General features: G+C 46.6%; 1 protein-coding gene across 2 annotated transcripts in view; it reads right to left on the bottom strand.

The window, feature by feature from the left end:
- Positions 1 to 1,442: 1,442 nt before the first annotated feature.
- Positions 1,443 to 14,711, bottom strand: part of hnrnpul1 (heterogeneous nuclear ribonucleoprotein U-like 1) — a 56,526-nt gene continuing 43,257 nt past the window's right edge. Inside the window, exons 13-16 of one of the 2 annotated variants that reach the window (XM_055895175.1) lie at positions 13,496 to 13,774; positions 11,538 to 11,656; positions 2,576 to 2,791; positions 1,443 to 1,678 (exon numbers count right to left, since the gene is read on the bottom strand). In XM_055895175.1, coding sequence (XP_055751150.1) covers positions 1,526 to 1,678; positions 2,576 to 2,791; positions 11,538 to 11,656; positions 13,496 to 13,774 — 767 coding nt within the window. In that variant the 3' untranslated portion in view covers positions 1,443 to 1,525. The remainder of the gene's footprint in view (positions 1,679 to 2,575; positions 2,792 to 11,537; positions 11,657 to 13,495; positions 13,775 to 14,711) is intronic. The other variant, XM_055895176.1, reaches the window with a different exon arrangement.

The following is a 14,711-nucleotide window of genomic DNA, read 5'->3' as shown; positions in this document are numbered from 1 at the left end:
ACACCAGTGGACACACCAGTGGACACACCAGAGGACACACCAGAGGACAAACCAGTGGACACACCAGAGGACACACCAGTGGACACACCAGAGGACAAACCAGTGGACAAACCTCAGATCATAAAATACTATCAACACCTTGAAAGCTCATCTGAACCGCTAATAAAAGTAAATATCTAGCAGGACTAAAACAATATTACCAACCTCCAACGTTGACTGTTGTAAATACAGTGTTTCTAATGAGCAGTAGGTAAAGACAGCAGAGGGGGGAACCAGCGACACAGGGGGGGGGAAAATGGTATTTTATTCCACTGCAAACAAACAGGCTCTTATTTGTGTCCAGGACTTTAAATCTATAAACATCGAATGAACTAAAAAGGAAGTGGAGTTTGTGGACGGACGGACGGACAGACTGCACATCCACATTCAGGCATAGTTCAGAGGAAGATGTTTCTCCACATGTCTGATCTACATGTCTGATCTACTCTACATGTCTGATCTACACGTCTGATCTACTCTACATGTCTGATCTACTCTACATGTCTGATCTACTCTACATGTCTGATCTACATGTCTGATCTACTCTACATGTCTACTCTACACGTCTGATCTACTCTACATGTCTGATCTACATGTCTGATCTACTCTACATGTCTGATCTACTCTACATGTCTGATCTACTCTACATGTCTGATCTACATGTCTGATCTACTCTACATGTCTGATCTACTCTACATGTCTGATCTACTCTACACGTCTGATCTACTCTACACGTCTGATCTACTCTACACGTCTGATCTACTCTACACGTCTGATCTACTCTACACGTCTGATCTACTCTACACGTCTGATCTACTCTACACGTCTGATCGACTCTACACGTCTGATCTACTCTACACGTCTGATCTACTCTACACGTCTGATCTACTCTACACGTTGGCAAGGTCAATTAAAAAAGGACCCAGACACACTAGTGTTAACGCTGGCTAGAAGTAAGCTGCTGTTAATGTTTGTGACACGTTTGTGTGTGTGTGTGTGTGTGTTTGTGACACGTTTGTGTGTGTGTGTGTGTTTGTGACGCGTTTGTGTGAGTGTGTATACATGTTTCTGCGGATGTGTGTCATTATGATGTGTGATAGAGGCAGTGATGTGGTGTGTGTGTGTGTGTGTGTGTGTGTGTGTGTTTGGGCATGTAGATAGACAGTAGATAGCAGATCAGTAGACCAGTGGTAGGTCACTATATTCAGTCGCGGTAACAATGTTTTTGTCGGTGTAGATGTTCGGGGGGGGAAATCATGTCATACCTTGCCTACATTGAGACATGATCACATCTCTTTTCTTATTTGTGTCAATGCTTGGTGAACACATTTCCTAAATTAAACTAATTTTTAGCAGAATTCCTGGTGGTATTAGTCTGTTTGGACCAAATAAAAATAAAAACATTTTTTGGTGGGAACAATTCATTTTATTGTGAGCCATAAACCGCCTTTCGTTGACCCCTGCTGTAGAGGTTAGAGGTCAGAGGTTACTGGGAGGAACCTGATGCCCCATGACCTCCCTGCCCCTGTGAACCCTGACCTTGTTGACCCTGCCCCTGCGCAGCATAGTTCCCATACTGGCCGTAGTACTGGTTCCACTGAGACTGGTTCTGGTAGTACTGCTGCCACTGCTGGGCATACTGCGAGAGAGAGAGAGACAGAGAGAGAGAGAGACACACAGAGAGAGACAGAGAGAGAGAGAGAGACAGACAGAGACAGAGAGAGAGACAGGAGAGAGAGAGAGAGAGAGAGAGAGAGAGAGACACACAGAGAGAGACAGAGAGAGAGAGAGAGACAGACAGAGACAGAGAGAGAGACAGGAGAGAGAGAGAGGGAGAGAGAGAGAGACACACAGAGAGAGACAGAGAGAGAGAGAGAGACAGACAGAGACAGAGAGAGAGACAGGAGAGAGAGAGAGAGAGAGAGAGAGAGAGAGAGAGACAGCGACAGAGAGAGAGGAGAGAGAGAAAAAGAAACAGAGAGAGGAGACAGAGAGAGAGAGAGAGAGAGAGAGAGAGACAGAGACAGAGAGACAGTGAGAGAGAGAGAGAGAGAGACAGAGACAGAGAGACAGTGAGAGAGAGACAGAGAGAGAGAGAGACACAGTGATTAAACTTTCCAGTAACTTCAGGATGATACAGGAGGTTAGCTGTAGCAGGGTTACCCGAGTTCACCTGAACCCCGGCATACTACCGTTGGTGCTACTATGGTAACTACCCGCTGGTACGGCTGGTTGCTATGGTAACCACCCCCCGGTACGACTGGTTGCTATGGTAACTACCGGCTGGTACTGCCGGTTGCTATGGTAGCTACCTGCTGGTACTGTCGGTTGCTATGGTAACTACCTGCTGGGACTGATGGTTGTTATGGTAACTACCTGCTGGTACTGATGGTTGCTATGGTAACTACCTGCTGGTACTGCCGGTTGCTATGGTAACTACCTGCTGGGACTGATGGTTGTTATGGTAACTACCTGCTGGTACTGATGGTTGCTATGGTAACTACCCCCCGGTACGGCTGGTTGCTATGGTAACTACCTGCTGGTACTGCTGGTTGTAACTCTGAGTTTGGCTGTAGGTCTGTCCTGCGGTAGCTGGCGTAGTCTCGCTGTAACTCTGAGTTTGGCTGTAGGTCTGTCCTGCGGTAGCTGGCGTAGTCTCGCTGTAACTCTGAGTTTGGCTGTATCCTGGGTACTGACTGTAGTTGTAACCCTGTTGGTAGTTGCCTTGATTATAGCTGCTGGGGGTGTAGCTCTGGAGGAGAGAGAGAGAGAGAAAAGCATGTCGAATAACGAAAACAGACTCCATTACTACTTTTAAAAGTATTCACAGGGTCCAACGTTAACCAAAAATATACTGGTCCGGTCCTGGGGTAGTTGTCACGTTCCTGACCTATTTCTGTTAGTTTGTTGTATGTGTTAGTTGGTCAGGACGTGAGTTTGGGTGGGCATTCTATGTTGTCTGTTTCTATGTTGGTTTAGGGTTGCCTGGTATGGCTCTTAGAGGCAGGTGTTTGGCGTTCCTCTAATTGAGAGTCATATTTAGGTAGGTTGTTTCACAGTGTTCGTTGTGGGTGGTTGTCTCCTGTGTCAGTGTTTGTCGCACCATACGGGACTGTTCGGTTTGTTTTTGTACATCGTCATTTTGTGTAGTCTATTTTCCCTGTTCGTGCGTTCTTCGTGTTTAATGTAAGTTCGTCGTCCAGGTCTGTCTACTCCGTTTGTTGTTTTGTTAGTTTATAGTGAAGTTCGTGTTTTTTCGTCTTGTCTTTAAATAAATTATGTGTTTACAACCCGCTGCGCCTTGGTTCCATCACTACTCCTCCTCTTCGGTTGAAGAGGAGGAGGACTACCGTTACAGAAGTTTATTAATACAGCAGGGTCCTGGGGTAGTTAATGAATACAGCAGGGTCCTGGGGTAGTTAATGAATACAGTAGGGTCCTGGGGTAGTTTATTAATACAGTAGGGTCCTGGGGTAGTTTATTAATACAGTAGGGTCCTGGGGTAGATTATTAATACAGTAGGGTCCTGGGGTAGTTTATTAATACAGTAGGGTCCTGGGGTAGTTTATTAATACAGTAGGGTCCTGGGGTAGTTTATTAATACAGTAGGGTCCTGGGGTAGTTTATTAATACAGTAGGGTCCTGGGGTAGTTTATTAATACAGTAGGGTCCTGGGGTAGTTAATGAATACAGCAGGGTCCTGGGGTAGTTAATGAATACAGCAGGGTCCTGGGGTAGTTTATTAATACAGTAGAGTCCTGGGGTAGTTTATTAATACAGTAGGGTCCTGGGGTAGTTTATTAATACAGCAGGGTCCTGGGGTAGTTAATGAATACAGTAGGGTCCTGGGGTAGTTTATTAATACAGCAGGGTCCTGGGGTAGTTTATTAATACAGCAGGGTCCTGGGGTAGTTTATTAATACAGTAGGGTCCTGGGGTAGTTAATGAATACAGTAGGGTCCTGGGGTAGTTTATTAATACAGCAGGGTCCTGGGGTAGTTTATTAATACAGTAGGGTCCTGGGGTAGTTAATGAATACAGTAGGGTCCTGGGGTAGTTTATTAATTCAGTAGGGTCCTGGGGTAGTTTATTAATAGGGCAGGGTCCTGGGGTAGTTTATTAATAGGGCAGGGTCCTGGGGTAGTTTATTAATACAGCAGGGTCCTGGGGTAGTTAATGAATACAGTAGGGTCCTGGGGTAGTTAATGAATACAGTAGGGTCCTGGGGTAGTTTATTAATAGGGCAGGGTCCTGGGGTAGTTAATGAATACAGTAGGGTCCTGGGGTAGTTTATTAATACAGCAGGGTCCTGGGGTAGTTTATTAATACAATAGGGTCCTGGGGTAGTTTATTAATACAGCAGGGTCCTGGGGTAGTTTATTAATACAGTAGGGTCCTGGGGTAGTTTATTAATACAGCAGGGTCCTGGGGTAGTTTATTAATACAGTAGGGTCCTGGGGTAGTTAATGAATACAGTAGGGTCCTGGGGTAGTTTATTAATAGGGCAGGGTCCTGGGGTAGTTAATGAATACAGTAGGGTCCTGGGGTAGTTTATTAATAGGGCAGGGTCCTGGGGTAGTTTATTAATAGGGCAGGGTCCTGGGGTAGTTTATTAATACAGTAGGGTCCTGGGGTAGTTTATTAATACAGTAGGGTCCTGGGGTAGTTTATTAATACAGCAGGGTCCTGGGGTAGTTAATGAATACAGCAGGGTCCTGGGGTAGTTTATTAATACAGCAGGGTCCTGGGGTAGTTTATTAATACAGTAGGGTCCTGGGGTAGTTAATGAATACAGCAGGGTCCTGGGGTAGTTTATTAATACAGTAGGGTCCTGGGGTAGTTAATGAATACAGTAGGGTCCTGGGGTAGTTAATGAATACAGCAGGGTCCTGGGGTAGTTAATGAATACAGCAGGGTCCTGGGGTAGTTTATGAATACAGCAGGGTCCTGGGGTAGTTAATGAATACAGCAGGGTCCTGGGGTAGTTAATGAATACAGCAGGGTCCTGGGGTAGTTAATGAATACAGCAGGGTCCTGGGGTAGTGTATTAATACAGTAGGGTCCTGGGGTAGTTTATTAATACAGTAGGGTCCTGGGGTAGTTAATGAATACAGTAGGGTCCTGGGGTAGTTTATTAATAGGGCAGGGTCCTGGGGTAGTTAATGAATACAGCAGGGTCCTGGGGTAGTTTATTAATACAGTAGGGTCCTGGGGTAGTTAATGAATACAGTAGGGTCCTGGGGTAGTTTATTAATAGGGCAGGGTCCTGGGGTAGTTAATGAATACAGCAGGGTCCTGGGGTAGTTTATTAATACAGCAGGGTCCTGGGGTAGTTTATTAATAGGGCAGGGTCCTGGGGTAGTTTATTAATACAGCAGGGTCCTGGGGTAGTTTATTAATACAGCAGGGTCCTGGGGTAGTTTATTAATACAGCAGGGTCCTGGGGTAGTTTATTAATACAGCAGGGTCCTGGGGTAGTTTATTAATACAGTAGGGTCCTGGGGTAGTTTATTAATACAGTAGGGTCCTGGGGTAGTTTATTAATAGGGCAGGGTCCTGGGGTAGTTATTAATACAGCAGGGTCCTGGGGTAGTTTATTAATACAGCAGGGTCCTGGGGTAGTTTATTAATACAGTAGGGTCCTGGGGTAGTTTATTAATACAGCAGGGTCCTGGGGTAGTTAATGAATACAGCAGGGTCCTGGGTAGTTTATTAATACAGCAGGGTCCTGGGGTAGTTTATTAATAGGGCAGGGTCCTGGGGTAGTTTATTAATACAGTAGGGTCCTGGGGTAGTTTATTAATACAGCAGGGTCCTGGGGTAGTTTATTAATACAGTAGGGTCCTGGGGTAGTTAATGAATACAGCAGGGTCCTGGGGTAGTTTATTAATACAGCAGGGTCCTGGGGTAGTTTATTAATACAGTAGGGTCCTGGGGTAGTTAATGAATACAGCAGGGTCCTGGGGTAGTTTATTAATACAGTAGGGTCCTGGGGTAGTTTATTAATACAGTAGGGTCTTGGGGTAGTTTATTAATACAGTAGGGTCCTGGGGTAGTTTATTAATACAGTAGGGTCCTGGGGTAGTTTATTAATACAGTAGGGTCCTGGGGTAGTTTATTAATACAGTAGGGTCTTGGGGTAGTTTATTAATAGGGCAGGGTCCTGGGGTAGTTTATTAATAGGGCAGGGTCCTGGGGTAGTTAATGAATACAGTAGGGTCCTGGGGTAGTTTATTAATAGGGCAGGGTCCTGGGGTAGTTAATGAATACAGTAGGGTCCTGGGGTAGTTTATTAATAGGGCAGGGTCCTGGGGTAGTTTATTAATACAGCAGGGTCCTGGGGTAGTTTATTAATACAGTAGGGTCCTGGGGTAGTTTATTAATACAGCAGGGTCCTGGGGTAGTTTATTAATACAGTAGGGTCCTGGGGTAGTTTATTAATACAGCAGGGTCCTGGGGTAGTTTATTAATACAGTAGGGTCCTGGGGTAGTTAATGAATACAGTAGGGTCCTGGGGTAGTTTATTAATAGGGCAGGGTCCTGGGGTAGTTAATGAATACAGTAGGGTCCTGGGGTAGTTTATTAATAGGGCAGGGTCCTGGGGTAGTTTATTAATAGGGCAGGGTCCTGGGGTAGTTTATTAATACAGTAGGGTCCTGGGGTAGTTTATTAATACAGTAGGGTCCTGGGGTAGTTTATTAATACAGTAGGGTCCTGGGGTAGTTAATGAATACAGCAGGGTCCTGGGGTAGTTAATGAATACAGCAGGGTCCTGGGGTAGTTTATGAATACAGCAGGGTCCTGGGGTAGTTTATTAATACAGTAGGGTCCTGGGGTAGTTAATGAATACAGCAGGGTCCTGGGGTAGTTAATGAATACAGCAGGGTCCTGGGGTAGTGTATTAATACAGTAGGGTCCTGGGGTAGATTATTAATACAGCAGGGTCCTGGGGTAGTTAATGAATACAGTAGGGTCCTGGGGTAGTGTATTAATACAGTAGGGTCCTGGGGTAGTTTATTAATACAGTAGGGTCCTGGGGTAGTTTATTAATACAGTAGGGTCCTGGGGTAGTTTATTAATAGGGCAGGGTCCTGGGGTAGTTTATTAATACAGCAGGGTCCTGGGGTAGTTTATTAATACAGTAGGGTCCTGGGGTAGTTAATGAATACAGTAGGGTCCTGGGGTAGTTAATGAATACAGCAGGGTCCTGGGGTAGTTAATGAATACAGCAGGGTCCTGGGGTAGTTTATGAATACAGCAGGGTCCTGGGGTAGTTAATGAATACAGCAGGGTCCTGGGGTAGTTAATGAATACAGCAGGGTCCTGGGGTAGTTAATGAATACAGCAGGGTCCTGGGGTAGTTTATTAATACAGTAGAGTCCTGGGGTAGTTTATTAATACAGTAGGGTCCTGGGGTAGTTTATTAATACAGCAGGGTCCTGGGGTAGTTAATGAATACAGTAGGGTCCTGGGGTAGTTTATTAATACAGCAGGGTCCTGGGGTAGTTTATTAATACAGCAGGGTCCTGGGGTAGTTTATTAATACAGTAGGGTCCTGGGGTAGTTAATGAATACAGTAGGGTCCTGGGGTAGTTTATTAATACAGCAGGGTCCTGGGGTAGTTTATTAATACAGTAGGGTCCTGGGGTAGTTAATGAATACAGTAGGGTCCTGGGGTAGTTTATTAATACAGTAGGGTCCTGGGGTAGTTTATTAATAGGGCAGGGTCCTGGGGTAGTTTATTAATAGGGCAGGGTCCTGGGGTAGTTTATTAATACAGCAGGGTCCTGGGGTAGTTAATGAATACAGTAGGGTCCTGGGGTAGTTTATTAATAGGGCAGGGTCCTGGGGTAGTTAATGAATACAGTAGGGTCCTGGGGTAGTTTATTAATACAGCAGGGTCCTGGGGTAGTTTATTAATACAATAGGGTCCTGGGGTAGTTTATTAATACAGCAGGGTCCTGGGGTAGTTTATTAATACAATAGGGTCCTGGGGTAGTTTATTAATACAGTAGGGTCCTGGGGTAGTTAATGAATACAGTAGGGTCCTGGGGTAGTTTATTAATAGGGCAGGGTCCTGGGGTAGTTAATGAATACAGCAGGGTCCTGGGGTAGTTTATTAATACAGTAGGGTCCTGGGGTAGTTAATGAATACAGTAGGGTCCTGGGGTAGTTTATTAATAGGGCAGGGTCCTGGGGTAGTTAATGAATACAGCAGGGTCCTGGGGTAGTTTATTAATACAGCAGGGTCCTGGGGTAGTTTATTAATAGGGCAGGGTCCTGGGGTAGTTTATTAATACAGCAGGGTCCTGGGGTAGTTTATTAATACAGCAGGGTCCTGGGGTAGTTTATTAATACAGCAGGGTCCTGGGGTAGTTTATTAATACAGCAGGGTCCTGGGGTAGTTTATTAATACAGTAGGGTCCTGGGGTAGTTTATTAATACAGTAGGGTCCTGGGGTAGTTTATTAATAGGGCAGGGTCCTGGGGTAGTTATTAATAGGGCAGGGTCCTGGGGTAGTTATTAATACAGCAGGGTCCTGGGGTAGTTTATTAATACAGCAGGGTCCTGGGGTAGTTTATTAATACAGTAGGGTCCTGGGGTAGTTTATTAATACAGCAGGGTCCTGGGGTAGTTAATGAATACAGCAGGGTCCTGGGTAGTTTATTAATACAGCAGGGTCCTGGGGTAGTTTATTAATAGGGCAGGGTCCTGGGGTAGTTTATTAATACAGTAGGGTCCTGGGGTAGTTTATTAATACAGCAGGGTCCTGGGGTAGTTTATTAATACAGCAGGGTCCTGGGGTAGTTTATTAATAGGGCAGGGTCCTGGGGTAGTTTATTAATACAGTAGGGTCCTGGGGTAGTTTATTAATAGGGCAGGGTCCTGGGGTAGTTTATTAATACAGCAGGGTCCTGGGGTAGTTTATTAATACAGTAGGGTCCTGGGGTAGTTTATTAATAGGGCAGGGTCCTGGGGTAGTTAATGAATACAGTAGGGTCCTGGGGTAGTTAATGAATACAGTAGGGTCCTGGGGTAGTTTATTAATACAGTAGGGTCCTGGGGTAGTTTATTAATACAGTAGGGTCCTGGGGTAGTTTATTAATACAGCAGGGTCCTGGGGTAGTTTATTAATACAGTAGGGTCCTGGGGTAGTTAATGAATACAGCAGGGTCCTGGGGTAGTTTATTAATACAGCAGGGTCCTGGGGTAGTTTATTAATACAGTAGGGTCCTGGGGTAGTTAATGAATACAGCAGGGTCCTGGGGTAGTTTATTAATACAGTAGGGTCCTGGGGTAGTTTATTAATACAGTAGGGTCTTGGGGTAGTTTATTAATACAGTAGGGTCCTGGGGTAGTTTATTAATACAGTAGGGTCCTGGGGTAGTTTATTAATACAGTAGGGTCCTGGGGTAGTTTATTAATACAGTAGGGTCTTGGGGTAGTTTATTAATAGGGCAGGGTCCTGGGGTAGTTTATTAATAGGGCAGGGTCCTGGGGTAGTTAATGAATACAGTAGGGTCCTGGGGTAGTTTATTAATAGGGCAGGGTCCTGGGGTAGTTAATGAATACAGTAGGGTCCTGGGGTAGTTTATTAATAGGGCAGGGTCCTGGGGTAGTTTATTAATAGGGCAGGGTCCTGGGGTAGTTTATTAATACAGTAGGGTCCTGGGGTAGTTTATTAATACAGTAGGGTCCTGGGGTAGTTTATTAATACAGTAGGGTCCTGGGGTAGTTTATTAATACAGTAGGGTCCTGGGGTAGTTAATGAATACAGCAGGGTCCTGGGGTAGTTTATTAATACAGCAGGGTCCTGGGGTAGTTTATTAATACAGTAGGGTCCTGGGGTAGTTAATGAATACAGCAGGGTCCTGGGGTAGTTTATTAATACAGTAGGGTCCTGGGGTAGTTAATGAATACAGTAGGGTCCTGGGGTAGTTAATGAATACAGCAGGGTCCTGGGGTAGTTAATGAATACAGCAGGGTCCTGGGGTAGTTTATGAATACAGCAGGGTCCTGGGGTAGTTAATGAATACAGCAGGGTCCTGGGGTAGTTAATGAATACAGCAGGGTCCTGGGGTAGTTAATGAATACAGCAGGGTCCTGGGGTAGTGTATTAATACAGTAGGGTCCTGGGGTAGATTATTAATACAGCAGGGTCCTGGGGTAGTTAATGAATACAGTAGGGTCCTGGGGTAGTGTATTAATACAGTAGGGTCCTGGGGTAGTTTATTAATACAGTAGGGTCCTGGGGTAGTTTATTAATACAGTAGGGTCCTGGGGTAGTTTATTAATAGGGCAGGGTCCTGGGGTAGTTTATTAATACAGCAGGGTCCTGGGGTAGTTAATGAATACAGTAGGGTCCTGGGGTAGTTTATTAATACAGCAGGGTCCTGGGGTAGTTAATGAATACAGTAGGGTCCTGGGGTAGTTTATTAATACAGCAGGGTCCTGGGGTAGTTTATTAATACAGTAGGGTCCTGGGGTAGTTTATTAATACAGTAGGGTCCTGGGGTAGTTAATGAATACAGTAGGGTCCTGGGGTAGTTTATTAATACAGCAGGGTCCTGGGGTAGTGTATTAATACAGTAGGGTCCTGGGGTAGTTAATGAATACAGTAGGGTCCTGGGGTAGTTTATTAATACAGCAGGGTCCTGGGGTAGTGTATTAATACAGTAGGGTCCTGGGGTAGTTAATGAATACAGTAGGGTCCTGGGGTAGTTTATTAATACAGCAGGGTCCTGGGGTAGTTTATTAATACAGTAGGGTACATTTGGTTATTATGGTAAATATGTAAAACATTACTCTATCCTTCACGTTTGTTTCTAAAGTATGTAAATATCAAAATAGGACGTTGCCCCTTTAAGAGAAGTACTTTTCAAAATATATATAAATCTGGCTACCGTAGTCTAGCTAAGACGAATGCTAGGTGTATTTTTTATAGCTTTCATTTTGCAGACTATCAACAGTAGCCAGCATATTGCGAGTATGTTCACTGTCGAAGGTTTACGTTTGTAACTCACTTTCCCTTTAATAAGCTCAGCGAATAGATTGACGGGTTCTTCTTTTTCCTCTCCCGCTGTGTGGGGGCATCAACTCACATCCTGCTGGAGAAGTGGCGACTCGCGATGAGCGTAGATGAATGAACGGCCAATCATAGTGCTCATATACAAATAGCATGACTTTTCTAACATGTAGTCTTCAACGGTTTTCAAATCGGTAGACTGCGACAGAGCAGGTAAATGTTCAACTAGATAGCCTAAATGCGCTGAGAAGCTACTGGCCCGGCCCAGCTGGTTATAATTTTTGTCGGACCCTGATTCATAGCACATTGTTAGTGCCAGGAGTTTTTCCTGACTATTTCACCCGACCAGGAAAACCTCTAGGTGTTAGTTGATGGGCTATTACTATGGCACAGAGTTTTTCCTGCTCAGGTAAAACTCGTATCCTCTCCATTAATGTGCAGAGAGACAGACAGCAGGTGTATCCATGGTTACCTGGTTGTATCCCCCCTTGCTGTAGGGCGCCGGGCGGTTGTACCCTCCCCTCGGGGCCGACCCCGCCTCACGACCGTTCCCACCCCAGCGGTTACCGTTGTAGCCGCCACGGTTGTTGCCTGAAACATGGCGAGACATACAGACATTCTGAATAGCAGGACATCTCTTAGAGCAGGGCCTAGCACACACACACACACACACACACACACACACACACACACACACACACACACGGTGAAAAGCAGTGGTGTAAGCAGCAACCACCCTAAATCAGTCCCTCCCTCTCTCAGGGAGAGTGTACTAGTGCACACTTCAGGGAGAGTGTACTAGTGCACACTTCAGGGAAAGTGTACTAGTGCACACTTCAGGGAGAGTGTACTAGTGCACACTTCAGGGAGAGTGTACTAGTGCACACTTCAGGGTGAGTGTACTAGTGCACACTTCAGGGTGAGTGTACTAGTGCACACTTCAGGGAGAGTGTACGAATGCACACTTCAAGGAGAGTCGCTCTGGATAAGAGCGTCTGCTAAATGACTTAAATGTAAATGTAAATGAGAGTGTACGAATGCACACTTCAGGGAGAGTGTACGAATGCACACTTCAGGGAGAGTGTACGAATGCACACTTCAGGGAGAGTGTGCGAATGCACACTTCAGGGAGAGTGTACGAATGCACACTTCAGGGAGAGTGTACGAATGCACACTTCAGGGAGAGTGTACGAATGCACACTTCAAGGAGAGTGTACGAATGCACACTTCAGGGAGTGTACGAATGCACACTTCAGGGAGAGTGTATGAATGCACACTTCAGGGAGAGTGTACGAATGCACACTTCAGGGAGAGTGTACGAATGCACACTTCAGGGAGAGTGTACGAATGCACACTTCAGGGAGAGTGTACGAATGCACACTTCAGGGAGAGTGTACTAGTGCACACTTCAGGGAGAGTGTACGAATGCACACTTCAGGGAGTGTATGAATGCACACTTCAGGGAGTGTACGAATGCACACTTCAGGGAGAGTGTACGAATGCACACTTCAAGGAGAGTGTACGAATGCACACTTCAAGGAGAGTGTACGAATGCACACTTCAGGGAGTGTACGAATGCACACTTCAGGGAGTGTACGAATGCACACTTCAAGGAGAGTGTACGAATGCACACTTCAAGGAGAGTGTACGAATGCACACTTCAGGGAGTGTACGAATGCACACTTCAAGGAGAGTGTACGAATGCACACTTCAGGGAGAGTGTACGAATGCACACTTCAGGGAGTGTACGAATGCACACTTCAGGGAGAGTGTATGAATGCACACTTCAGGGAGAGTGTAAGAATGCACACTTCAGGGAGAGTGTACGAATGCACACTTCAAGGAGAGTGTACGAATGCACACTTCAGGGAGTGTACGAATGCACACCTCAAGGAGAGTGCACGAATGCACACTTCAGGGAGAGTGTACTAGTGCACACTTCAAGGAGAGTGTACGAATGCACACTTCAGGGAGTGTATGAATGCACACTTCAAGGAGAGTGTACGAATGCACACTTCAGGGAGAGTGTACGAATGCACACTTCAGGGAGAGTGTACGAATGCACACTTCAGGGAGAGTGTACGAATGCACACTTCAAGGAGAGTGTACGAATGCACACTTCAGGGAGAGTGTACGAATGCACACTTCAGGGAGAGTGTACGAATGCACACTTCAGGGAGAGTGTACGAATGCACACTTCAGGGAGAGTGTACAAATGCACACTTCAGGGAGAGTGTACGAATGCACACTTCAGGGAGAGTGTACGAATGCACACTTCAGGGAGAGTGTACGAATGCACACTTCAAGGAGAGTGTACGAATGCACACTTCAGGGAGTGTACGAATGCACACTTCAAGGAGAGTGTACGAATGCACACTTCAGGGAGAGTGTACGAATGCACACTTCAGGGGAAAATTGTGAGTGACTGACCTGAGGAGGAGTCTGTTCCTTCCTTACCCCTTCTGTATCCCCCTGCGTCTCTGCTCTGGTATCCTTCACCGCCGCGAGGCCCGCCACGGTCGTCATAGCGCTGGTAGCCTCCGCCGTTGCCACGGAACCCTCCCGGACGGTTGCGTTTGTCGGGGGGTGGGCCGGCCTCGCGTCCCTCCTCGTTGTATCCCTTCACCAGCTTGTAAGCATCTTCCCGCTGCAGCTCCACAAAAACCACCTCCTCCAGGAAGTCACTCGGCTCAGGGAGCAAGAAGTTGGCTGGAAGCCAGGATGGAGAGATGGCCACCGAGAGAGACAGATGGAGAGGAGACGGACCGGTCCAGGACGACAGGAGATAGAGAGAGAGAAAGAGAGGCCAGATCAGCCAACACCACCGGGAGACAAAATGAAAAGAAACATTATTAGCACATAATGATGAGGAGAATCATAGAAAAGAGGAAGAACGGGGAGGAGATGGAGGGAGGCTGAGGGTAGGCTTTGTAGGCTGAGGGTATGCTGTGTAGGCTGAGGGTATGCTGTGTAGGCTGAGGGTAGGCTGTGAAGGCTGAGGGTAGGCTGTGAAGGCTGAAGGTAGGCTGTGTAGGCTGAGGGTATGCTGTGAAGGCTGAGGGTAGGCTTGGTAGGCTGAGGGTAGGCTTGGTAGGCTGAGGGTAGGCTTGGTAGGCTGAGGGTGGGCTGTGTAGGCTGAGGGTATGCAGTGAAGGCTGACGGTATGCTGTGAAGGCTGAGGGTAGGCTGTGTAGGCTGAGGGTAGGCTGTGTAGGCTGAGGGTATGCTTTGTAGGCTGAGGGTAGGCTTTGTAGGCTGAGGGTAGGCTGTGAAGGCTGAGGATAGGCTTTGTAGGCTGAGGGTAGGCTGTGTAGGTTGAGGATAGGCTGTGTAGGCTGAGGGTAGGAGGGTTCTGTAGACTGAGGGTAGGAGGGTTGTGTAGACTGAGGGTAGGAGGGTTCTGTAGGCTGAGGGTAGGAGGGTTCTGTAGGGTGAGGGTAGGAGGGTTCTGTAGGCTGAGGGTAGGAGGGTTCTGTAGGCTGAGGGTAGGAGGGTTCTGTAGGCTGAGGGTAGGAGGGTTCTGTAGACTGAGGGTAGGAGGGTTCTATAGGCTGAGGGTAGGAGGGTTCTGTAGGGTGAGGGTAGGAGGGTTCTGTAGGCTGAGGGTAGGAGGGTTCTGTAGGGTGAGGGTAGGAGGGTTCTGTAG

This window comes from Salvelinus fontinalis, chromosome 33 (genome assembly GCF_029448725.1).
Source record: "Salvelinus fontinalis isolate EN_2023a chromosome 33, ASM2944872v1, whole genome shotgun sequence".
Lineage (NCBI taxonomy): Eukaryota > Metazoa > Chordata > Actinopteri > Salmoniformes > Salmonidae > Salvelinus > Salvelinus fontinalis.
The sequence above is the reverse complement of the archived record's forward strand: the minus strand, read 5'-3'. Positions and strand labels throughout refer to the sequence as shown.